This window comes from Suricata suricatta, chromosome 8, assembly GCF_006229205.1.
Source record: "Suricata suricatta isolate VVHF042 chromosome 8, meerkat_22Aug2017_6uvM2_HiC, whole genome shotgun sequence".
Classification (NCBI taxonomy): domain Eukaryota; kingdom Metazoa; phylum Chordata; class Mammalia; order Carnivora; family Herpestidae; genus Suricata; species Suricata suricatta.
The window spans coordinates 37,641,743-37,666,849 of record NC_043707.1 but is presented as its reverse complement, the minus strand read 5'-3'; the positions used below and the strand labels follow the sequence as shown (position 1 = coordinate 37,666,849).

Below are 25,107 nucleotides of genomic sequence, written 5' to 3'. Positions count from 1 at the left end.
CCTGGTGCAGAGTGGTGCCTGCACACCAGTGGGCGTGTAGGAGAGCTCACTGTGCTCCCGCAGCCCCTCTCTCGCCCACAGCGCAGGTCATGGTGTCTATTACCCGCAGCCCCTTGTCTTCGTCCTGATGCTGCAGGTGGGGGCCGGCGGCCTGAGCTCAGCTCAGGTGCAAGAGCCCTGGGTGTGGGTTAGTAGTAACCCCTGGCAGTTCCTTGCCCTTTGTTGCTTGAATTGGCCTTGAATGTTTTTGTGGAGAAAACACGTTTTTATATTTGCTTTGGGCTTCTGTGTTTATCATCTCCGTTGCTCTCTGAAATTAGAACGGTGGTTGTACGGCCAACACTGGTCTGTTACTCTAAAAACATCTAATTATTCGGGCAAAGTGTCTATTGAAGAACATTTGGAAATCACGGAGATGCATAAGGAGAGATTGTAGGCCTCTGGACCCCCCGACCGAGCTGACCCCAGTACACGGTGGGCCCAGCAGGCTTCTTCCGCGCTTGCTCGGCGCAGGCCACGCAGTGTGAATTAATCCTACACACGTTTTCTATCTTCATCTTTGTTTTTAATTATACTCTTGTTGTAAAACCCTGGAACTGGACAGGTAAAACAACTTCCTTTCTCTTTCCCTGTTCCTCCCCCACCCCCTCTGGTCTCTCTTCTCCATGGAACCGATGCTGGTGGTGGTAGTAGTAGTAGTAGTAGTAGTAGTAGTAGTAGTAGTAGATCATGGTGAATTCTTTTGCTTTTAGAAATGACGTAAAATGCACATAACATAAAAAATTAATCATTAACCATTTTAAAGTATATGATTAAATGGCATTTTTTTTTAGTACATTCACAGTGTTGTGCAATTCCCACCTAAATTTTGCTTTTTTTGTACCTATGGAAATAATGTACTCTTTTTGTCTTAAATGCTAGCATAGTACATTTAGGGCTTTGCGACTTTTTAAATTTTATATGCCAATTGAGAGTGACTTTATTTCTGATACCCGTGTGGTACTTAGTAGCATTTACGGTTGTACCAAATCCTATGAAATCAGTGTCTATCTAGATGGACATTCAGGGTTTTCTGTTTGTATGCCTTTAAAAACAATGTTCTTTGGGTACGTTTTCTTGCATATACCTGTTTGTGTATGTGGGCAAATCCTCTGTAGGTGGACAAACTTGAGTAGGTGTGTTCAAGGTTAGGGACCCACTTGAGCCACATGGTTTCTGGGTGCTGAGCCCATCGAAGTTCAGGCGAAGTACACCTTGACAAAATGTGAGTTTGTGGTTCGCTTCAAAAAGGTTTAAATTTTAAAAGGCTTAGAAGTCTTTGCCTTGGGACAGCCTGCCATCCTCTCCAGAGCAGCGTACTGATGGGTTCCTACAGAGGGACAGAGCCCCTAGCACCCGCGGGCCCTTCCGGGGCCTTGGGCTGACCTGGTCATTACCGTGCTCAAAGGGGAGCCCCCAGGGGATCTGTAAACAGACCCTTCTGTGTTCTCTATCTTGCCTAAGGCAACACGTAAATCTCACCTCAAAAGATACAAGTTAAAGATAGGTCACTGCTCTGAAAAATGGTTGGTTGTGTTAGAGGTTTAGGCAGCATTTTGCTTCTTGGACCAGCCTCAGGCTCTAGAGAGAGAAAGGACTTAAACGCTTGCTTCCTTCTGGTAAGTGGAGCAAGCCAGCAGGCCGCAGTGTGGCTCCCCACCCCTGCCTCCCGGGGCTAAAATACGAGGGCTTGGCTTTATGTGCGGGGAAGCCACTCTTCCGAAGACACCAGAACATTAAATAGTTAAAAACTATTCCACCTACAGTACCTACGTAGCTACCATTGCTGGGAAGAAAAAGATTTTGTGCGATTTCAGTTTAAGTAGATTCTTCCAATTGCCTTCCCCAGAGACCAACCCGAATTGCCGCCCCACGAGGACGGCGCGCAGGTCCCCTTTCCCACACGAGGGCGGTGTGAGGGTCCTTTCACCCCACATACTCCTGCTGGGTCTTTGTTGTTCCTGTTTAAACTTGTGCCAATCTGGTGGGTGACAAATGGAGTCTCGGGTTTTGATTGATGATCAGTGAATCAGACCCCGCATTACCTTAGTGAGTTTCTCTCCCCCTGGAGCTTCGGAGCCACTCCTCGCTGGAGCACAGGGGGATCGCGGCCGAGTGGGGGCTGGGCCGCCTTCCCTGTTGCCCACCCAGCCTCCCACCACGCACTCGCCGAGGGCCCCTGACCGCGCCACTGAGTATCCCCGGGAGGACACCTGTCAGGAGTGCAGTGCTCTGGCGGCCTGCACGCTTCCGGCTAGCAGAGATCGTGCCGCCTCTTCCGAAGCTCGGGGCCCTAGACAAAGCAGAGAGGACCGCCTGGCTGCGGCTGAGGGGCTCCAGAGCTGAGCTGCTCCTCCCAGGTGCTCTGGGCCGTGGTTTCTGGAACGGGTGGCCCTGCTGTTGCCAGTCCTGTCTGCTGGTCCTTCTCTAGGCAGGTGACAGAGTGAACTGGGCGGGCCACAGGCCAGCTAAGGGAGGGGCTGTTGAGCAGTATCTAGACTTGGGGGTGTACGTCCACAAAAGTGGGGTGCATTGCCTCAGACGGGCTGTTTTGTGGAGGCTTGCCTGGGACAGGGATCTGGCATCGGGCTCGCCGCTACAGGTGTGCCTCTGTCAGGAGGTGATACATGCCATACAATGCACAGTGACGTTCACCATGGTAGCTTTTCTCAAGTTGTCTCTGATGTACATTTGAAAAGTTGGTTCTGCCCTGCCTGAAGTGAATAATTTGCCTCTCTGATTTTTGAGGGGAATAGATGTTGGCTTTGTGGGAAGAAATAACTATGTTCACGGTTTTTCAATAGGCGATGCCTCTTTCCACCTGGATAGGATTTTGTGGCTGGCCAAGGACACTTCATCATCCTTGTCGTCATTCTTAGTCCACCTTTTTCGAGTGGTTTTAATGAAGCTCAATTATGAATCAGGAAAATACAAATTGAAAAGTTACGAATCAAAAAATCGTGAATCAAAAAGCTATAAGTCAAAAAGCCATGAATCAAAAGGTATTTAAATTTTTTCCTCCTATTTCCACCTAATAGTGCTCTCAAGGTGGAGAACACACCGCTTTTCCTACGTGGCGCTTCATCCACTTTTCTCCTCTCGAGCCTTTGCCGCGGACTCTTCTCTGAGTCTTCCTATAGTTATAGGGGCTTATGGAACTAACACGTGCTGCTTTGGTTCTCTTTTCTGAAAGTGGACCGCTGTTTAAATATTTTTAAAGTCACTTTCTAAAAAGTTAATGTACTCAACTTTTGATTCTTCTTCCCTTTTTAAGGCAGATATCATTTAATTGAATGGCATTTAGAATGTAGTTGTCTCAAACCGGTTTTTAGCGGGCCTGTCAGTGCGTTGGCTGTGGGTGCATCGCTGTCCCTGGCAAAGCCCTGTGGCCCACCTCGCCCGCGCACCTGAGCCGCCCTGCAGCCGGCGGCGCCGGGCCTCTGCGCTCTCCGGCCGTGCGGGCTCTGCCAGCACCTGGGAAGCGTGTGAGCTCGGCCCCCACAAGTGTTTCTGAGCCTTTTTTGCGTGTATTGCAGCTCATTCCGGTCACTGTGGGACAGTGGATGTAGGAGGGCTTCTCAGAGAGGACGGCCGCCTCAGTGTAAATGGGGAGTCCCTGTGTAAGTATGGTCTCGCCGCGTGTGGGGGCGCTGGGCCTCGGCAGCGGCTGCCGCAGGTGGTGGCGGGAGGCCGAACGGCCCCCTGGGCACGCAGCCCTCGCTGTGGGAGGTGCCAGGAACCCCCAGATCGCATTTGCCTTGATGTACACATATGTATATTTTCTGCATAATTGAGTTTCCTAATTTTTTCAAACTGCCATTGTTTCACACAGTTGAGATTGAGCAGGTCTGCGTGGCAAACTGTCACATTAACTGCTTGTCACCACCACCCACAGGCGATGACTGTAAGGGAAGGAAGCTCCTTGAGACGCACACAGACATCAGCGCGAGGTCCTCAAGGCCAGAAAGGGTGGCAGGGGCCATTTGGTGCATCTTTTCTTATGCAGGTTGTCTCTCCCACCTTTTTGTTCTTACACTGTTCTTCACCCATGCTGCGGCTCTTTGTTTGTGTTGTAAAAACCGACGGGAATAGCCCGGCTTTAGCTTAAAATACAGAGAAGGTCTCTCTTGGACAGCTTCTTTGTAACGTACCTAGTATAAAAGTTAAATGTGTGGGGAGTGACTTACTTGAGGCGAAATGAAAGGTTTACAGAGGCCGGTCACCCTCCCAGGGTGGAGGGTGTGCTTGCCCACGCCCTGTCGCATTGTCCTGTGACTGCTGTGTCCTGAGCCTTTGCAACAGGGAGGCGTACGTGCAAAATTAGATGTTTTCTAACTTACACTTGTAAGTCTCTTGCTAAAGGGGCACCTTTTTAGACAGCTGTTTTTTGTTTTTTTATTTAAGTGAGATTCAAAAGTAATGGTCTTTTAACTCTTACTAGAACATAAAGTGACAGATTAAAAACTCCCGTTAAATGATGTTTCTGTTCATATCAGGCATGTTGGATTTACTAGCGTCAGGAGGCAACACACAAATGCAGATATAACTTTCAGCAGTTTTTCTGCCTTATGTAATGTGTGATGTTTGATAACCAAAGTTTATCTTTTTTTCTGTCATCCAGTGGTACTGCCGTTTGTAATTCCAAAATACTTTGTCGCTAGAAAACGCTAGCCTTTAGAATGGCATGGTGTTGGGAGTTATTGTGGCCCCACCTGTGTGTGCTAACCGCTGGTGACGCAGACTTGTGCTGCGGACCTGTCAGCACCACGCTGGCTGGCACCGGGTAGCCACCCACTGCCCGAGGGGCTTTCTGTAGGGGCATCCGCATTTCCTGCATTAGGAGGAGGTGAATGTAGCAGCGTTTCATAAGTGAATCTCAGAATCTTGCTTGGACTTAAAATAGCTGGTTTTTTTCTCCTTAAGAAAAGACTCTTGATGTAACTGAGCTTGATGTAATGGATCCTAGTGGGAATTTCTCGTGCTGTAACTATGGAGAGCTGGTTTCTGGTGTGAGTTTTGAGTGTGTCCCTCTTGCATGCCTCTTGTCTGTCACAGGTCACCTCTTGGTACAGATGCTGCAGAGGATTGGAGCTTCCGGATGGTTTGTGTCGAAGACACTGCTGTCGATTCTCTGGTTGGCCGCGGCTGCTCCAGGTGGTTACTCTGGCTCTCTGTTAGCGGCCCCTCCAGGGCTGTGGCGGTTAAGCGCCCGCAAGAAACGATGAATCTGACCAAATGAACGCTTCATTTTAGGGTTACATGCTTCGTCCTTGATGTAACATGTTTTATTTTCTATCACATAGACCTGCTAACATTGTGCTTTCACATGCATGAGCATCTTTGTTTCTCCTCTACCTTGTGTCCTGGGTTAAGTCTAGCTGCTGGATTTAACTGTAATTGAGAATGCATGAGTTTGGGGTTTCCCCCCTTTGATCTTGTTTCTCTGTCTGCATTACGCAGTGCTCTGTGCTTAGTGGTGTCCCTGCGTCTGACTGTGCAGGTATTCCTGCTGTGATGATTGGCATCTTCATATGCGTCATCCCTAACTTCATCTTAACATACTTCCATAATAATTGTTTGCAAGTTTCTTTGTGCTTTTCTTTTGGCCTTCACAAAAACTGTCTGTTTAGGAATTTGATTTTCCAAAGAGCATTTCTTTAGAATATTTGGTGTTGTCTCTTTTAGGGAAGGCAGCCTCTGGAATATTCTGGTGGCTAGGCATTGGATGGTACCAGTTTGTTACTTTGATTTCTTGGCTGAATGTGTTTCTTCTTACAAGGTAAGGAGACTAGTATAATGTCAACTCAGTGTTTTTTGTTTGTTTTCAACATTCATTCATTCATTCATTCATTCAGAGACAGCAAGGGAGGGGGAAGAGCAGAGAGAGAGGGAGAGAGAAAATCCCAAGCAGACTCTAGGCTGTTAGTGCAGAGCCATATGTGGGGCTCGAACTCATGAACCATGAGATCATGACCTGAGCCAAAGTCAAGAGTCAGACACTTAACCTACTGAGCCACCCATGTGCCCCTCAACTTGGTGTTTTAAAGAACTGACTTTGTGGGTCACGTGTCCAAGCCCCACTTAGGCACAGAGCCTACTTTGCAAACAAACCAGCAAACAGGTAACTGCATTTCTAATACTGTCAACTTTCATTTTGAAATAAGGGTGAGGTTAGTTGGGATACACATATCGGTAAAAATGTAATGGCGAACCTGCCTTTTCTTTTTCCCAAGTTAATATTTTCCTTTTTATTCCTAGGTGCCTTCGTAACATTTGCAAGTTTTTAATCTTGTTCATTCCATTATTACTTTTACTAGGTAAGTAGAATTCCACCTACTTATCTTAGACAATTAGTAAATAAATGTAAAGATGAAAACGAGGGAAAGAATCGAGTATCTCAGTGCACATTTTGCAGAGCGTTGTCTGTGCACACACGTGCAGCTAGCTGGCCCCTCTCCTCTTCCAGGTGCAGGTCTGTCCCTGTGGGGCCAGGGAGACTTCCTGTCAGGCTTCCCTGTGCTCAGCTGGACACGTGCACATGGACCCCAGAGGGCGGATGGCCCTACGGGCACGTTCGCACCTGATGCCCCTCACCGCAGCCAGCCGCCAGAGGTAGCCACCCAGACGCTCTCTTCTCCGGCGCTCCGAGTCCCTGGTCCTCAGAGTGGGTTTTCGTACTGCTGGGAACAGGCACCGCGTTTTAGAAAATATGTTTAACTGTCAAAGAAGCAAGTCTCAAGCCTTGCTATGTAAATGCTCTGTGGTAATTCCAGTAATGCTTATTTAAGTAATGTCATTCAGTTGATTTTAATGCACATAAAGCGGGTTCATTGCTTTGGAAAACACAGAGTGGATGAAGAAGAAAATGCAACCCCATATCTGCCGCGTGGGGAAAAGCCCTGCTGGCTGTCATCCCATTGGGTACCCATAGCACTTAGGGGGCCTTTCGCTGCAGTGTTCGGTCTTGTGCTTTCGACTTAAACTGTACTCAAGATTATTTTATGTCAGACGTAATTTTCCATCCGTGCTGCGGTTGGAACTTGCTGTCCCTGTTGCAGGGTGGCAACGAGGCTTTCTCCCGGCAGCTGATGAGTGAGGTGGAGAGGCAGGTTGCCTTGATGTCTGGACGGTGTCACGGCCACGACCAGCAGCTCCGAGAACTGGCAGCGGTGCTTCAGAAATTGCAGGCGAGGGTGGACCAGCTGGACGGCGACAGCCAAGGGACACTGTCCCTGGTGAGAAGTGTGCTGGGGCAACATTTAGAGGACATGCATGCTGGTGGGCTGGTGGGCTCCGAGGTAATGTCCAGGAGTTCTCCGCTCTTGGTTCTCTTTGCCGAGACTAAGAGCGGGAGAGGTGCGGAGGTGACAGGTGGCCGTGCCTCTTGGGGTTTGGGAGCCTCGCGCTGCCCCGCGACCGGGCGCTATGGCGGGTGATGGGGATCTCGCCCTTGGGAGGCACATGCTGGGTTCCCTGCTCTGCAGGTGGCTCCTGGACTACGTTTTAATTTGAAAATAGATTGAATGTCCTAATTCAGTGAAGTTTGACCGCAGCTGGGATTTGCTTTGCATTTCTTGTCAACACTGATCTGAAAAGTTCGAGTCTGTGATCTCAAATATCTCACGGTCATGAAGTGGCTAGGGCTAGCTCTCCTCCGAATGGAGCCCTGAAGAAAAGCGCCGTGTTTGGTATTCTCAAGGACAGAATGATCAGTCCATTTTCCCCAGAACTGATGTGTCTTTTCTTAAGTTCCAACATGAATATTCAATGTTTAGATTCTTTGGGTTGAAATCTTTCAAATATGGCTTGCCCTTTGGCCCAATAACCTGCTTCTCCCTGACGTCCCATCTCCCCTCCGCCCCGGTGTGCTCAGCCTCCAGCCTGGGGCCCCCAAGGCCCTGCACAGAGCCTGGCCCCGCACTTGGACTTGGCCTCAGGCGGAGCACTGGCCACCCCGATCGCCTTACCTGATTGCCCTGACCACCACCTTCCCCACCCACCATTCAAGTCAGTGTCTTCTCACACCTGACGGGGACCATGATGTCAGTGGAGTGAATGGCCCTTTTCTTGACTCTGGTTTGGCCTGAGTCACATCACTAGTTGTCATTGTAATGTGTTGATAGTGTGGGAGGTTGCTGAGACGACAGGGCATAGTTTACACCTTCTCTGCACGGCCCCAGCTTGCCCTCTCTTGTCCCGCCGCTGGCCCCTGGTTGATCCCCGGCTTGCACCCCTGCTTGCTCCCCTCATGCCCCCCTTGCTTACCCCCTGCTGGCCCCCCCGCTTGTCCCCGAGCTTGCCCCCCTGCAGGTCCCCACTGTCCCCCAGTTTGCCCCCCCACCGCTGGTCCCCCAGCTTATCCCCCGCTTGCCGTACTTGGATTGTTCCTTCACTGATTTCTCAGTCGCTGCTTCTTTTTCGTTTCCTGACTGTAAAATCAGGAGCACTTCAGCAAGGTTCCCTGGCGCAGTCGCGATGGGTCTGTTCTCGTGGCCAGGGAACAACCTGGTAGATGGAAAGGTTAAGTGGGAACTTTTCCAGCTTTTTGCAGACAGGACGGGAATAGGAGGAAGGGTTGAAGCGCGTCCATCTCCAGGGAGATGCTGGTGTGAAAACCAAACAGCTGGACTGTTCTAGGTGGCGGATCGCAAAATCTGTCCCTGTAGGCAGAACGTGTGCTGGGCAGGCAGAGTCCCATCAGGGAGTGTGTCGATCTTGAGTGCTGCCTAGCTGAGGCAGCTGGAAATGCCGCCACCGCCGCAGGGGGGACAGGACCCTGAAACCTGCAAGAAGCGGTGGCGAGCTCTTTCAATTCCGATTTGTTCCTTCCCTTACGGAGTGAAGAAATGTAGCTGATACACAGACACACACCCAGGAATCAGTTTGTCTAATGTTTCATAAATTATCAAATTTTATGCCTTTTGGGCTCATTGTATTAAAGTTAGATTCTAGATTAGCTCGCGTATAGATTTCACCAGTTCTTCTTATGCCGTTTTCCAGTATTGACCTGTGCTCAGCGTGATCGTGCTGCTAGTCCCATGGGAGACAGGATCCTGGACTGACTTGTGAAGCAGCCCACATTCGCGTCCCTGTCTCGGTCACCTGACACTCGAGGGGGTGGTGTGTGGTGTGTGGGGTGTGTGTGTGTGTGTGTGTGTGTGTGTGTGTGTGTGTGGTGCGTCCATGCTGCGCCATTGAGCTTGCCCTCAGCTGCCGGTGGCCGTGTCACACTGACCACAGTCAGGTGACTATGTTCTGCTGGCTGCTGCCCTGCGCAGCAGAGGCCTGGCCCCCTTCGTCAGAGTGCGGTCCTGTTAGGTGGTGGGCAGAGACAGTGCCAGGCTTGGCGGCGAGGGAGCCCACAGCGTCGTGTGGTCAGTGACCTAGGTTCATCTTTCCGTATGGCCTACATCCCTTTGTTCTGGCTTAATCTCGTTTTTATGTGAGTTTTTGTTCATCATTGTGGTTATATTTTAGAAGAAATAGGGTATAATTAACAAACGGAACTTCCAATAATGAAAGTATCGAATCCCTTCCCGTTTTTCTATCTCCTGGCCGGAGTCATCACTCCGGCGCACAGTGGCCACCCCTGCCCTTCAGTTCTAGAGTAGGCAGCGACTTTTCTAGCCTTTGCCAGGGAGTGTATCTGACCATTTTCGTGGGGCTTTACTTTCCAAGGATTGCTGACCAAATTGGTGGGAAGAGGTTGAGCGAACTGCATTTTTCCACGGTTCCCCTGGGCTGGAAAACTCTTCTTACCTGATGCAACCACCCGTGTCTTGTCTCAAGCAGGGAAAGGAACTTGTGTGCAAAATACTCTGTCACTTTGTCGCCCGATGTGCTCTGCTACAGGCAGGTGCCTGGTGTCGTGGGGAAGTGCTCCCGCTGGGTCGTGCGCTGGGGGGCGGCTCACACAGCGGGGGCCTCCACGTGGTGTGCCCCGGAAGTTGCCGGGTGCCCACGCGCTCGCTCACATCTGGAGAATCAGGAGTGTGCTGAGCACCGGGCGTGTGCGGTCTGGGCTTTGGGGCAGAGTCGAGGACACGAGGGGCCCCTGGGCGCCAGGCCAGGCAGTGAGCAGGCGCCCTGGAGTGTTTGGGGTTCTCTAGGGGGAATGACTGCCAGATCTCTGCCACTTAATGGCCTCCACCACCTGCTCACTCCCGCTCCTTTGCTCTCCAAGACCGCCTCTGCGACCTTCCGCCTAGAGCAGGAATCACGCATCTCCCGCCTGGAGGATGTTCTTGGAACGCTCGCAGAGAAATTCGAGGTATGCATTCTCTTTCCCTTGTGGCCCCAGCACTGAGAGAACATTGGGGTCAGCTCATGTCATCACGCTCCTCAATCTTTAAAGTGCCTCTTTTAGGGGACTTGCTGTCCTTTTTTAAACTGACAAATCTTTCTGACTGTTGCCTCCCACTCCTGGTAGTTCCCTTTTACTGAATTGGTGCCTCCCAAGTGTGTCTGCTTCCCGGACTCGGAGGTGTGTGAGGGGCCCAGGGGATCGAGCTGCGACCCCCCCCCAAGTTCCAGGACCCCACTCTCTCCTCGATGTCCCACCGCCTCCCCTAGATGACTTTGTCTGACAGACAAGATTAGTTTTCTGGTGGAAAAACTGTCATTACCAGGTATTGGTGAAGGCATAGGAGGGAGACCACAATGAACTGAGCCATCGAGACCGTGGGGCGCTCAGATTCAGGGTCGCCGGGCACCTTAGGTCCAGTGTGGGCCATGGAACAGCTGCCATGTTCCTGCCCGGGGAACCACGAGCTTGGGTCACCCGCTGACAACCGTCTCCGCAGCACTGAGGGCAAGGACGGCCATCGTCTTGTGCCGTGAGGACCCCCACCTCTGTGCGGCCACAGGTTGAGGAGGCACAGTTCTCGGCTCGCCATCGTCTCCTTAGCGCTTGTGTCTCTCAATGGACCGTGTTCACAATCACATCTTCCTGTATGAATTTTTCATTTCCTTGTCCTGCCACATTCAGAAAGGATCTGTCAGAGGTGGTGGCAGTGTTTGGCTTGTCCTCGGTGTTGGTTACAGGAGCTGCTATGTCTGTCCACAGCTTTCTCTGAAAAACTAAACAGCCCTCCCCTGCCAGCCAGCAGGCAGGCCTGGGCTTGGCGCGGGGAAAGCGCACAGCGAGATGTGTGTAGTTGCGTGTAGAAGTGTGTGGGTAGTCACGCGTGATCCGAGAAGCGGTAATGCGTATGTAACTCGTGTATTTAACCAGATTCTTTCTCCTACTTTTTAGGCCATCCAGAAGGAATTACAACAGACCAGGCTGAGAACAGCTAGGTAGGCTAATTTCGAATAAAGTAACATTTTGCCTTCTGTTTTTCCTTGTTATGTGGAGCATAGCGGTCAGTAACGGGGTGCTGCATGCACCTCCGGTCACCCAGCTGTGTGAGGGAGCGCGTTCCCAGGGGGGCCTCTGGGCAACCCTCAGAGGCCCCTGAGGACTGAGAGGCCCCCCGCCGCATGTGCTCTCAGGGCCGCCCTTGGGGCATGACTGACACGGGGTCCTGGTAGGAGGCGGGCTTCCCAGCCTGGACGCTCCCCACCTCAGCAGCCTCTCAGGTGGGCCAGAGGACCTTCCTTCCAGGACCCCCCTTGTATATGGGGTCTTCTCCCATGCGGAACAGGGCCTCTGTGCCACCTCTGGGCTGTGTTGTGGCCGCCTAAATAGCCCTGTCATCAAGCAGTTTCCTGGGGGCATGCTGTTTGGTTCCTCACTACCCTGGCCTTTTCTCTGGGACCTTCCTCAGTTCCCCTCAATTCCCCCATCTCACTTCCCTTTCAGAGCCTGTATGTCCATAAGAAGGCGTGTCACCGTGCGCTTCCTGGACCTTGCTGTCTGGAGACATGCAGTATTGGCTCACAAGCCACCCCCTCCCCAAACAAATACAATATCGCAACCTTTTGCATCATAATATACAATTCCTACGTAAAAATGGGAATTATTAAGACAAACTCTGAAGCCATATGCTTTTCTGTTCCGTTATGTTTCATTAGTATGAAAATTTCATATTCAACATTTTTGAATGTGTTTCTTTTCTGATGTCTTTTTTATAGTTTTAAGGAGATAGATACAGGTTTTTGCTTTTATTATTTTTTTTTAATGTTTATATTTGAGAGAGAGCGCATGCTAATGAGTAGGGGAGGGACAGAAGGAGAGGGAGACACAGAATCCGAAGCAGGCTCCAGGCTCTGAGCTGTCAGCACAGAACCTGACGTAGGGCTCAGACTCATGGACTGCAAGATCATGACCTGAGCCAAAGTCTGATACTTAACAGAACCACCCAGGCACCCCTGTTTATTTTTTTTAAGATGTGGGTTTTAAATATTAAACGCTTCTGACAGCTTCTCCTACTGAAAGAGAGCCCCTGGCAGCAGCGTGTGCAGCCTTCTGACCTGAACCTGGGGCACATGTGTGCATTCAGGCGTGGGCTGCTGTGGGAAAGGTCTCTTTGGGATTTGACTGGAAACTGATACCAAGTTTCCATGTTATGGGTACAGTATCGACTTGTCTGTGGGGCTGTGAGTCCCTCCTCTGAGTGTTTATTGTGTTTATTGCGTGCGTTTACTTTACGCGGGTGCGACTGGGGACACCTGACTTCTTTCCTCCTCTGATTTCGCAGTGGGCTTGAGGAGGAGCAGCGCCTCCACTCCGAGGTGAAGCGTCTGGGGCTGGAGCTCGGTCGCCTGAGATTGGAACTGTCCGATGGGCCTCATTCGAAAACCAGCTGCGAGGAGGTCAACGCGCTACACGGAAAGGCAAGTTGTAGAAAGTAAATGGTTTAGCTAGACTTTATTAATCTCAACTTTGTTTAGAACTTTTATTATATCTGAAGTTTTTTATTTACTTGTTTATTTTGAGAGAGTGTGCAGGGGAGGGGCAGAGAGAGAGGGAGAGAGGATCCCAAGAAGGCTCTGTGCTGTCAGTGCAGAGCTTGGTGCAGGGCTTGATCCCACGAACCGTGAGATCACAGTCTGAGCTGAAATCAAGTGTTGGAGGCTTCACTGACTGAGCTACCCTACGTTGGAAGTGTTAAACACATAAAATAGCATTTAACATAAAACAGTTAATGTTCAACTCTCCCAGAGTTTTCTCTAGTACATTAGCACTCAGGTGTGCATCTTTCCATACTTTCTTTATGTGCAGATGGCCACATGCCAACGCGTACTTGGGGGTGGGCCGTGTTGTGTGTGTTGTCACCAGCAGGGACTCAGGTTGCACTTGAAGCGTCACATCTTGTCCTCACACAGCCGAGCGCTGGTTCAGGCCCTGCTATCTTTATGTAAAAGAGGAAATCCAGACCTTTATGGTGCATGAAAATGGAAACTGAAACATTTGAATGGCAAAAGCTGTAAGTCAGGATTGGACGATAGATTGGGAAAAAGTATTTATGACACAGTGAAGTCATGTCTGCTCTGCATGGAGCTCCTAACACGGGAATGCGGACACTGTCCTCCAGCCCTCAAATCAGCAAGGAGGTGGGGGACAGATGCCCCAGTACTGACTTGGGGAGGCGGGCTTCCTTGTGGCTGGCAGGACTGTGGATGCCTCCACCCTAGTGGGGGGACATCTTGGGGTACAGATGGCAGCCACACTCCTGGGACGCCCCCGCAGCAGTGAGAGTGATGGGCCAGCGGACACAGGGAGGCCGGACTGCGCAGGGTGGAGGGGGCAGGGTGTCCATAGTGCAGGCCGCTGCCAAGCTCTGCGAGTGGCCAGGCAGGTCTCCCTGCATTGCTGTGGGACTCTGGGCCCTCTCTGTGCATCTGTCCGTGCTCCGTTTGCTACGAAGCCCAGGGTGGCAAGGGAGAGGGCATAGGGGTGTTCCTGGCAAACGTAAGGTCACACACATGTTGTTTATGAGACTACTTCCTTACAACACTGAGTTTACAGACCAGGGGCTCCTTCCTCCGTGCCCTAGACCCATGGGTCACCGCCTTGGCAAGTGCCTGCCCAGGGACACATGCAGGGCGATCAGGTGGAGGGCGCCTCTCTTCCCTCGGCTCCCTGGGGGCTATGCTCGGGCCACACTCTTTTCTGGTTCTCTGTAATGTACTCCAGCGCTTTTGCAGAGCTTCTGAATTTAACATGAAGGGGGAAAGTTGTCACATTTATGTTACGGAGTTTGGAGAAGGTTTGTGACCCCTTTGAGGTGTTACGGGGACAGAAGTGAAGCGTTGAGATGACTTAATTGAAACAGTAAATTCACGTTGTGCTTACTAATGCTTTTACTAGGTAGATGCCCGAGTCAGAGAAACCATCAGACTCCTGTTCTCCGACGAGCAAGGCGCTTCTCTTGAATGGCTGCTACAGAAGCTTTCCTCTCGCTTCGTGAGCAAGGACGCTCTGCAGGTTGTGTTGCAGGACCTGGAGCTGCAGATACTGAAGAACGTTACCCGCTACATCTCTGTGACAAAGCAGGCCCCGGATTCTGAAACAGTGCTGTCCGCTGTGCACGAGGCAGGGGTTTCTGGAATCACAGAAGCGGTAAGTAGGCGGTGGGAAACGGTGGAGGCACGTATCGTGATGGAGCTGCTCACCTGGCTCCCCGGCTGGCAGACTCCGAGGGCCTACCTGGCCGGGGCCCCACAGGGATGTGGTGATGATCACAGAGGTGTGCGGCGGGGTGCGGGGAGGGCGCTAGCTCGGAAGGCCCGGGCGCATTAGGAGGGCCTGTCTACCCCACGCAGTCACACAAGTTTCTGTGGCACCCACAGGTTCTCTGACACGGCAACCATTGTGACTGTGTGGGGGCCCTGGGTCAAGGGTGGCTCCATCCCACCTCTACATGGTTAACTGTTAACTCTGATACACTTAACTGAAACTGCCTTCCAGTAGAGGTGTCAGGCCTTCATTTCTCCTTTGACGCCCGAGTCCATCCCCTCTCCCGGTGTTGGGCCCCCACTAATGCACGTTGCTCTGTGCAGCAAGCGCATGTCATCGTGAACAACGCCCTGAAGCTCTACTCCCAGGATAAGACTGGCATGGTGGACTTCGCGCTGGAGTCCGGCGGTGAGTGAGGCGCACACAGCGGCCGTCTGGCGACGGGCGCGCAGACTCAGCCCATCACTGCCTGCCCTGTCTCCACATGGCTAGGTCCCTGCCAGAACGAGGTGGTCCCTGGTGCTCCTGATTTAGGGTGCGATCAGCTTGTCCCATAGACGGCCGGTGCCTGTGCTCACATGTCCTGGGCACGAGCCCATGAAACTGATGGCATTGGCAAAGTCCCAATTTGGGGGCATTTGTGTAGCTTTTGGATTTTTCTAGCTACGTCACAGAAATACTGCTTGATTCTTTATGATCTTTCGTGTTGTAAAGTGTGTTTTTTAAGCATTGAAGTACAGTAGTTGATATCAGAAAAGTGGTTTTAAATGGTTTCCGAGAGCTCGCAGTAATGTGAATACCTGTGGTGTGGGCGTTCAGTGAGCGATGTGCAGAGGCCTGCTACACCTGAGGGCTGTCCTGGGTCCCCGCCAACTGCGGCCCTGCAGGAGCTGTCACTCCATGGAGACGGATAACAGACAGGCAGTAGCCACAAGGATGGCCACTGCATGAGTAGAGCGACGGGCAAGCCATTCTGATGCCTCAGAGGAGTGGCGGAGAAAACTGCCCCATCAGGCTGGGGGAGGGCTGGGTGCTTGCGTGCGTGGCCCAGGGCCCCGGCCTGTCTGAACGAACAGAATTGGGGTTCAGTGGGGCTGAACCCTGGCAGGTTCATTGGTGGAGCATGCGACTTTTGATCTCAGGGTCAGGAGTTCAAGTCCAATGCTGGGCATGAGGCCTACTTTAAAAAATTAAATTAAAAAAAAAAGAATTTAAAAGGATTATGGTTCGGTGCAGTGATTCATACACCTCCCGTCACCTATCGCCTTGGTGACGTTTGGGACGGCACCCTGGATCGAGCACAGAGTGTCTCTGTGAAGAAATGGGTGATGCAGAGACTCCGAGTCTGCTTGGGGAAGGTTTGGCCACCATCTTACATCTGTGTAAGAAAAAATCTTCGTTTTCTGAGTTTTTGAAATTTAGGAATTGCAGACCAAGGGTTAGCAGACCAACATTTTCTCTTTGAGAAAAGAAGGTTCTTTTTCAGAGCAAGTGTGGGTGCACATGTATGGTTGGGGCAGAGGTGGGGAGAGAACCTTAAACAGGTTTAACACCCAGCATGGAGCTCAGCGAGGGGCTGAATCCCTGGGATCGTGGCCTGAGACAACAGTCAAGAGACGCTCACCCGACTGCGCCACCCAGGTGCCCCGGAACAGAGGCTATTGATAGGCAGGAGCCTTGCAGGGCTGCAGTGACATGGCTGACCCTCGCCCAGCCCTCTAGGAGGTCTTAGCCGTGCCCCTGCACATGCAGGTGCTTGTGAGCAGGTGGTCTGAGGGGTTTGACAGACTCGGGAGCCGCTGCCTCTCAGCACACGAGCCTCTCAGGAGCTTGTATTTGTATTTGTATTATTTTTTAGTTTCTTGCCGTGTCCCACACCAGAGTGTGCGCCTCGGCACCAGCATCCTGTCTGCCCTGTTACCTGATGAGGGGCAAACTGGACCTTTTTTTTGGTTTTAGAAACACCTCATTTTAGTGGAAATAACCTAAGCTTCCCCCTCTGAGAAGCATATGACGGGGCTGTCCCGGCATAGTCGCCGTGTTGTGCAGCAGGCACCACACTTGTGTTACCCCAAGAGACACCTGCGCCTCGTAGCCCATGCCCCCCGTTCCCAGGGCAGCTGCTGTCCCCGGGCCCTTCGCTGTGTGTGGCCTGCCAACAGGAGCCCCTCTGAAAGCAGACGCACTTGTCGGGCAGCTCTGGGCCTGTCAGACTTGTCTATGCAGAGGGAGGGACAAAAGCTCGCTGAGAGTTGCGGCAGTGCACAGGGGGACGCCTCGTTCGCGTCCCCGCAGCAGCTGTGGCCTCTGAACACCCAAGTTGGCAGAAGTAAGAGTGAGCCTGGGACTCGTCGTGAACGAGGCAGTTCTTTGTGGGCTTGAACAACTGGCGACCCCGTAGGCCTTCGAGAGCACCCCTGCAGCAGGGAGTGGGCCCCCTGGGGCCCCCCTCTGAGGCAGCTCCGAACTCTGCTTTCAGGCGGGAGCATCCTCAGCACTCGCTGCTCCGAGACGTACGAGACCAAGACGGCACTCATCAGCCTGTTCGGGATCCCACTCTGGTATTTCTCCCAGTCCCCTCGTGTCGTGATCCAGGTGAGTGGGCCGCCCTGCGCCCCCAGGGCATGCACTGTGCCCTCATGCGCCGGTCCATCCCCCCAGCCTGAGCAGGTGTACCACAGCCGAGGGCCTTCCCCCGTGAGACATGGGCACAGTCACACCTCAGGGAAGACCCTTCCCTGGGGCGCCCTGGCTCACACAGCACTTTCAGCTATCTCTGTCTGGGGCGGGGGATGTCTGCGGGCTGCCCTCAGTGCACACTGCTGCCATGCGCTCCTGTGTGTCACACAGTTGGTCACAAAGGCCGTGGGGGGAAGAATTGAAACTGTAGGTATGTCGGTTTCCCTTCAGTCCTAAGATGCTGCCTTGTGTTAATGACTGTTCGGAAGAAAGGCTAAATGATTCATTTTGTGGGAACTGTCCAGGAGACAGTGTGGTGAGGCACCCGTGGCTGCAGGGAGGTTTGGGCCCCAAGGCAGGTGTGCACCGCCGGGCATGTGGGGGATGGCCACGCCCCCCCTCCCATCAGTTTGCAGGCGCTCACGGGATCCTGGCAGGTGCTGCATTGGCCACAGAGTTGGGCCCTTTGCCATCGTACAGGTGAGAGGTCTCAATGTTCCTGTCATCCCCCCGGTGCCACACTGGCCCACGGTGGCCATGCCCACTTTGCTGGCTGGATCTGGTGGCACTTCCAGTGCTAGGCGTGCATGAGCAAGAGTGTGATTTGTGAGGAGAGCTCCCACAGGAACCTGGATGGGGAGGCTGCATATGCAATGAGATTGGAGGGGTAGGCGCCTGCTGCTTGGAGGGAAAGAGAATTTTTAACAAATCCAGGAACAGATGTAGGACCTGCTCTTACCTCCACGACCAAGGCAGGGCAGCCGAGAGCATCCCCCAGCCTCCAGGGCTCAGACCCAGACCTTGTTGTAGAGGGCACAGCCAGGGCTCACTGAGTAGTACTACCCTCCCGGGTGCTGGGGACAATGGTCTCAGTGAGGGGACCCCTAGAGGCACATGGCTGTCAGAAATTCCCAGAGGGATTCCCGGGGAGCCCTCTGTGCAGAGCTTAAACCTTGAGGACCTGTCCATTTGCACAGGGTGGGTTCACAGGATGCGTAAATCAGGAACAGGGGATCACTCAAAACCGAATTCAAGTAAGAGCACATACCCTGGTGTCACTGCGTCCCAGGCCGTGCCCCTCCTGTTGGTCTCCCGAGCGGCTGCATGCCAAGGGCCCCACCTCGTTCGCTCGGTGCGTTCTGGTCAGCACAGCGTGTGCAGCCAGGCCCCCGTCGCCTGCGTGGTGGCTTCTCTCACAAAAGTACCCCGTGCCCGTGTCATTTTGTATTTTGCCAGTGTACCTTAGGGACAGCAGGGGACTGCTGGGTCAGAGGGAGATGCCCCGAGGGGCCCTGCTGGGTATTGCCAGGTTTTGCTTCCTGAGGGGACACACTGGTACACCCCGGTCCACTGACAGATGCTGTCAGACCTGGGCGTTATTGTCGATCTTGTCAGTGAGAAAGGGTACTAAATTTGTACTTCTCTTGTTACTATGGATGGTAGAGCATCTTTTCTTATGTTTGAGGACGGTTTAAATTTACTTTTCTTAAAAAATGTATTTGTCTTGTCTATTTTCATTTAAGGTGCTGGTTACCTTAACTTATAAAACTTACTCACATCCTGGAGATCAACCTCTCTGGAATTTAAGTGGCGAATGCCTTTCCCCAGTTTTGTTTTGCTTTTGCTTATGATGACTTTTTACTATGTTAAAAATGTATTATTTTCTACTTCAGTATTAATAGCATTTTCTCTTGTTTCTGTATATTAAGTTTTAGATTGTCAGATACATTCTTAAGTTCAACCTCCAGCTGACCTGTAACTCGAGGGTTTGAGCTCTGCGGGTCTGCTTCTGCGACTTCCTCCTCGTGATCTCCGTAGCGTTTCTTCTCTTGCTCATTTTAAGAATATAGTATATCACACATGTAGAAAACGTGTGTTGGTCAACTTTATGTTATCAGTAAGCCTCCTGGCAACTGTAGGCTATCAGTAGTTAAGGTTCTGGGGAGTCAAATTATCTGCAGATTTTCACTGTGTAGGCAGGTAGTACCCCTGTTGCAGGGTCAAGTGTATGAAGTTTTTCGGTTTTTGCCTTTTCCCTAGCCTGACATCTATCCAGGCAACTGCTGGGCATTCAAGGGCTCCCAGGGGTACCTTGTGGTGAGGCTGTCCATGGAGATCCGCCCAACCACCTTCACTCTGGAGCACATACCGAAGACCCTGTCGCCTACAGGCAACATCACCAGTGCTCCCAAGGACTTCGCTGTCTATGTGAGTGAGCCGAGTCCCCACTTTCCCCCCTCTCCAGTTCGGAACCTCCCTCAGATGAGCGCCCCCCGCCCCCCGCCCCCTCCAGCCCCTCAGTGCTCTGAGCAGTTCACATATGGAGGCAGACGGTCCAGGGCTCCTGTGGGGAGGCTGGTGGATGTCTTGGGTGCTCACTGGCCCTCCACCCTGTGGGAGTTCTGTGTCTGGAGAGCACTAGCCCATTCGGCCATAAAGGCAGGTGTGACAGCTGTGTGGCTCTGGACCGACAGAAAACTCCCGACATGAAAGTTGGGGAAAGAGCCCCCAGAATCCAGGGACCCAGAGAAATCATCATCCGTGTCACGGTGTTCTTACTCTGTCCTCTTTTATCCCTGTAAAAAAAAAAGTCGAGACAGCACAGCTCGTATTTTGCATTGGTGACGATCTGTCTGTACTGACCATTAAACACATAAAACGCCGTGTGACGTAGCAGAGACCTGATGATCCTTTCCAGCTGCCCTGCTGTCGCCGCAGCTGCCGTGTTGGAAGACAGGGCCACAGCCGTTGGTCTCTCTTCCTCCCGTAGACTAGACACTCACGGTGGCACCACCGCGTACCCAGCAGTGGGGGGAGCGGAGGGGCGTGAGCATGGGTCTTACCCACACGCTTCCTCACCGAGCCCTCTGGCCCTGACGTCCTCTCCCCTGCCAGGTATAAGTAGCCGATTTAGTCTCCATCTCCGCCCTTCACAGGCGTCCTTACTTTTTTTGTAGATTCGTTTTGTTTGTATTCGTTTCTCTTACGGGAATCTTCGTTTCCTCATGTATGTCTGAGCTTAACATATAAACGATCGTCGTACGCCCCTCTCACAGGCTCGGCTCCCAGTGCCACCTTGGCTTGTTCTCTGTCACTGCTTCCACATTTCGTATGGAGTTCTTTCTGCTCTGACACACTCCGACAGTCGCCTGTATTTCCTACTGTCTGCTTCCCTAATGTGGCAAAGTACCCATGAAAGTTACCCCTTTAGCCATTTTACTCGTGCAGTTTGCTGGATTCGGCACACTCGTGCAGCTGTGCCACTGCCACGCCATCTGTCTCGGGACCTTTCCATCTTCCCAAACCGACCATTAAACACGTCCCCCGCCCCCCCCATTCTGCAGCAGCCCCGGCACCCCGTGAGCTCTCCATGTGAGCCGGCCTCCTGCGGGTTCGCAGGCTGCTGACCTGCATCATTGTCCCGGATGCTTCAGGCATCCCCCGTCTCCTCCGTGGCAGGTGGAGCAACGTGGGCCCTGCGGTCTGTCACTTCTTCTCTCTTGCCAGCTTGCCGGTTCCGGCTGTGGAATGATGTTGTGGAGCAGTCCCTCCCTCGTGGGCCTGTTGTGAATTGTGCGAAGCCCTTAACCCTGTGTAGTTGTGGGATGCCCAGCATTGAACAGGTCTTCTGGAGAAGGTCTTATCAGCGCTTTCCTCTCCCCAGGCCATGTTGAAGAGAAGCAGTCTTCATTGATGCAGTGTTGCTTTGCCATTATTTAATGACTGGTTTTGGTTTCAGGGATTGGAAAACGAGCACCAGGAGGAAGGGCGGCTCCTGGGACGGTTCACGTACGATCAGGATGGGGAGTCCCTGCAGATGTTTCACACGCCGGTAAGGACGTGCACGGCTCGCCCTGGCCCGTGGCTTCCCCGGGCCCTGACCTGCGCACCAGCCTCTCGGCTTGGGACGCGGCATCCTTAGCAAAGCTGCCCAGTGGGGTCCCAGGGCGTCCACCTCTGAGGAAGTGAGTCCAAGCTTCTGGACTCTCCCTGGATGAGCCTTCGTCATGGGTGTTTGCTCCACGTGCATGTGTTGAGGTGCCAAAGCGGAAAGTAACTCCTTCGGAGCCCCATTTACCTGAGATTTGTGTCCCAGGCCCCTGGCATGTTTCGCACTGGAAACTTAACTTCCCAGCTGAGCTGCTTTGTCTCAAGTTATCAGAGTTGGGAAAGCGATTTGGGTTGGGCTGTTACTGGCAGTAACTGATTTCCTCCACACCTTCTGATTTCAGAAGAGACCGGAAAGAGCTTTCCAGATAGTGGAACTTCGGGTTTTCTCCAACTGGGGGCATCCAGAATACACGTGTCTTTATCGGTTCAGAGTCCACGGAGAACCCATCGAGTAAAGCCCCTGCCGGCGGTTCCTGTACAGCTTGTATATACTGGGACAGCGTGACACACTGGACCGCTTCATGAACCAGGGCACAGAGAGGAACAGGAGGCCATCATCCCTAAATAAACGCTACCGACCGCCACTGGGAGTGGACCCCCGCCTGTTCTTCTGTCCACAGAAAACACTGCATGTCGAATGCGTAGCTTCACCGAGGTCTGCTTGCAACTGCCGATCTCTGTGGAAATTCATTTGAATGTGTGGTTCACAAAGACACGTATGTTGTTTTGGGGATTTGTTTTTGAACGTAAAGCTCTTGATATTTGTTATTTTCTTGACATCAGGAACAAAGCAAATGAAATTAAAAGGTCTTAGTGTTTGAAGCTTTGATACGTAGCCTTTCACTGGCCCTTCTTAAGAACTTTTGGGGGCAGATCGATGTCACCTGTTCAGTCCAGCACACATTTCTTTCAGGGAAAAACCACGTCACCAAGTTTCAGTTGTGAACTCCTTTCCTCCAGGGTAGGATTTTCCCTTTACACCACACCAGGTGGGGAAATTCCTACAATGTGTTTCTCTTAGTCTGTTCCTACTTCTGCGAAAGATTCTCAGCGTTAGGACCCGTAGGCTGAGGGGGGTCTCACGTGACGGGGTGGGGGTGGGGGTGGCGGTCTGGGTCTCAACGGACACAGCAGTTGAGCGCTCAGGTCTCCAGGAGGCTCATCCTGTGGTGGCCGTCTCTGAGTCTGTGCGGCCTCAGCGCGACACAGGACACCCAGGCTCATGGGTGGCGCCCGAGTCGAACACTGACGTGCTCTGTCTCTCCGAGTCCGAAATGCTCCCTCTACTGATGGTTATCCAAGGGGACTGAGCAGGGCAGAAAATTCACAAAACCAGTAGTTTCTGATTATACTTCTTCCCACGGCGCCACTTTCTTCCCGCCTCTAGCTGGGATTTGCCTCTTACTAGGACTGTCGGCTGTTCTCAATTCCTTGAGACTCATTTTGTTTATAGTTCATATTTAATATTTAGACTATTTTACTGAGCAGACTTTATAAATGAGATATCTGCAAGGCACTTAAAGTGTTACAGATGTTTTAAAAATTATTTAAGTTTTATTGGGTTAAGACCGTTCTTTTGATGTTCTCATAAATACTGTATTTTCAGAAAAAGAAAATGATGGTGCTGACTGGTTTTCTGAAGAGTTTATGTATATTGCACAACAGTCCTCAAATACAGAAAAACTACACAAGTAGCATTTTTTCACTCTTCTTAAAATTGGGACTAATTAATGCCTATGCAGTTAGTTCAGATAAAATGTATACAGATGTTTCATATATTACAGGATAAATCTATAAATCAAGATTTCCTATATAAAACTAAATTTGGGAGCTGGGTGGAAGTATTTTGAATATTAATTTATTTTTAAAGATGCAAGATAGGACTTTGTGCGCGGTATTTTTGTAAATGCTTTTCAAAACACTTGTCTTTGGTAGTGCTGCTTTTGCTGACACTGCCAAATTGATAAGATGCTATTGAAATGTTTAAATAAAGAGTTTAAATTTTTAAAAGTGCATGTGATATTTCAAATGAATAACTGACGGTCTGTTTCTTTTCTCAGTTTGCTGTGTTTCTGCCCTGGGGTGTAGGGAAGGGAGCCATTTGCAAGTCCTTTCTGCTCCCTGTTCACTATGATTTAATGGCAGTCTGTCCTCACACAGCCAAACCAGGACTTCCCCAGGGCACCTCTCCTCTTGGGAAAGGAAGAGAACTAAAGAGAGGGTTTCGTGACCAGGAGAAAATCAGAAGAGGAGATGGATCTCCTCCAAGAGACATTTGCATCATCAGGGCACCTGGCGCTAAAGATGGGGCTAGAGATGGGTGTTGGTCACAAGTTCAAGTGTAAGCCGGGACTGGTACTTCCTGAATGCTGACTGTGTGTGTGAGGCACCGGGCAGAGAATCCCTAGTATTCGAGGACAGAGGGCCTGTCCATCAGGAGCCCATGTGGCAGGGGCAGAAACAGCACTCCGAGAGGAGGACAGGGCCCTGAGGTGTGGCTGGGGCAGGTCTCTGCCCTTAAGGGACCCTGGAGGCCAGGACAGCCCAGGGAAGGCTGCACCGGTATCTCCCTGACTGTGGCTTTTCCCAGGCAACCAGTGCTCCCACATGGCTTTTACCCTTCCAGAAACACCTACACCCACTAGCAAAACCAGGGATGTGCTCCCTGTTGTTCACACAGGACAGATGAGGACAGATTCTACTCCGGGGGTGGGGCCTCCCTTTTTTCCATTATGTCAAACACCATGGAGCTGGATCACAAAGGGATAGATTCTTTTACAGAATTCTGTAAAAAGGAATTTTCTTTGGTAAAGAAAACAGCTCCACCTTGTTCGCATGGAGGCACCCCTAGGATCTAGCCATCCCTATCTTGTGTGAATTGTTCACATACAAACAACACGTGACAAACAAGGGAAGCTCTAATCAACATCCTTGAGGATGGATGGACTTGGCTGACACTGAAATCCAGCCGGGCTGAAGATGTGCTCCCTCCTTAGTCCCTGTCCCCAGAACCCATCCACTATCCTCATCCCGAACCGCAGCCTCCATCTCTGTCCCCTTCCCCTGTCCCATCCTTGTCCCTGTCTCCAGAACCCATCCACTGTCCTCATCCCCTGTCCTCATCCCTGTCCTGCACTTGTCCCCATCTACTACTGTAAGGATGCAGGTTTGAGACAATAGAAGGGCACACATTGCCCAAGGCAAGAGGGACCACCCTTGTAATACCCTTAACATTCCTAAGGGCAGGCCTGGAAATAGAAGCTATAGGTAATCAGTTATTGCTTAAGGCTAGTTATACCCTGTGTGAGGGTCCTGGGTCCCGGGTCTACTCTGTGATTGGTTAACACTCTAAATGTTGTAATTGGATAAACCTGTCAATAATAATTGGATTCTTATAACTCCCTCTTCCCAAACTCATAAAAGCCCTGCCCCACCTTTGTTCGGGGCTCTCAGCATGGATCCACCACGCCAGTAAAGTCTGTGAGCCCGAGCTTAGGCCCCGGCGAGCCTAAACCCGTAATAAAGCCCTTTGCTTTTGCATGCGTGACTCAGTCTCCCTGGCGGTTTCTGGTTTTTGGGGACATAAATCTTGGGTACAACACTACCAGACTTGCAGTTCTGCCTTAACAGGTGGTTAACGTGGTTCTGCGTCCAAACGAGCCGCCGACTGCTCATCCTCAGCAATGACGTGTCACCTCGACTTCGACCTCTCTTTGGTCCCAAACCCCCGGGGCCAAATCAGGACCCTCACCTCCTCTGTGCAGCCCGCACAGCCGAAAGCGTGAAAACACAACTTTTATTTAGGAATCTTTGCGTCCAGCGATCGCTGAAATGGCAGCTTTCTGACCTCAGGCCACCCTGCCCAGACCCACACC

General features: G+C 51.7%; 1 protein-coding gene and 1 long non-coding RNA gene across 11 annotated transcripts in view; one reads left to right on the top strand and one right to left on the bottom strand.

Annotated features, from left to right (window-relative positions):
- SUN1 (Sad1 and UNC84 domain containing 1) overlaps positions 1-23,245 on the top strand; it is a 50,561-nt gene extending 27,316 nt beyond the window's left edge. For 3 of the 10 annotated variants that reach the window (XM_029946027.1, XM_029946030.1, XM_029946036.1), the window contains 17 exons: positions 2,844-3,041; positions 3,576-3,659; positions 3,872-4,045; positions 5,095-5,193; positions 5,725-5,818; positions 6,298-6,356; positions 6,506-6,651; positions 7,098-7,274; positions 10,223-10,309; positions 11,294-11,337; positions 12,681-12,816; positions 14,294-14,545; positions 14,986-15,070; positions 17,142-17,257; positions 19,382-19,549; positions 21,081-21,173; positions 21,574-23,245. In XM_029946027.1, coding sequence (XP_029801887.1) covers positions 2,844-3,041; positions 3,576-3,659; positions 3,872-4,045; positions 5,095-5,193; positions 5,725-5,818; positions 6,298-6,356; positions 6,506-6,651; positions 7,098-7,274; positions 10,223-10,309; positions 11,294-11,337; positions 12,681-12,816; positions 14,294-14,545; positions 14,986-15,070; positions 17,142-17,257; positions 19,382-19,549; positions 21,081-21,173; positions 21,574-21,687 — 2,126 coding nt within the window. In that variant the 3' untranslated portion in view covers positions 21,688-23,245. The remainder of the gene's footprint in view (positions 1-2,843; positions 3,042-3,575; positions 3,660-3,871; positions 4,046-5,094; positions 5,194-5,724; positions 5,819-6,297; positions 6,357-6,505; positions 6,652-7,097; positions 7,275-10,222; positions 10,310-11,293; positions 11,338-12,680; positions 12,817-14,293; positions 14,546-14,985; positions 15,071-17,141; positions 17,258-19,381; positions 19,550-21,080; positions 21,174-21,573) is intronic. The other 7 variants (XM_029946028.1, XM_029946029.1, XM_029946031.1 and 4 more) reach the window with 7 other exon arrangements.
- On the bottom strand, positions 14,269-14,811 carry LOC115297876. The gene is made up of 2 exons (XR_003911502.1): positions 14,633-14,811; positions 14,269-14,528 (listed from the first exon to the last, which is right to left on the bottom strand). It is a non-coding gene; the product is annotated as an uncharacterized LOC115297876 (long non-coding RNA).
- Positions 23,246-25,107: the final 1,862 nt, after the last annotated feature.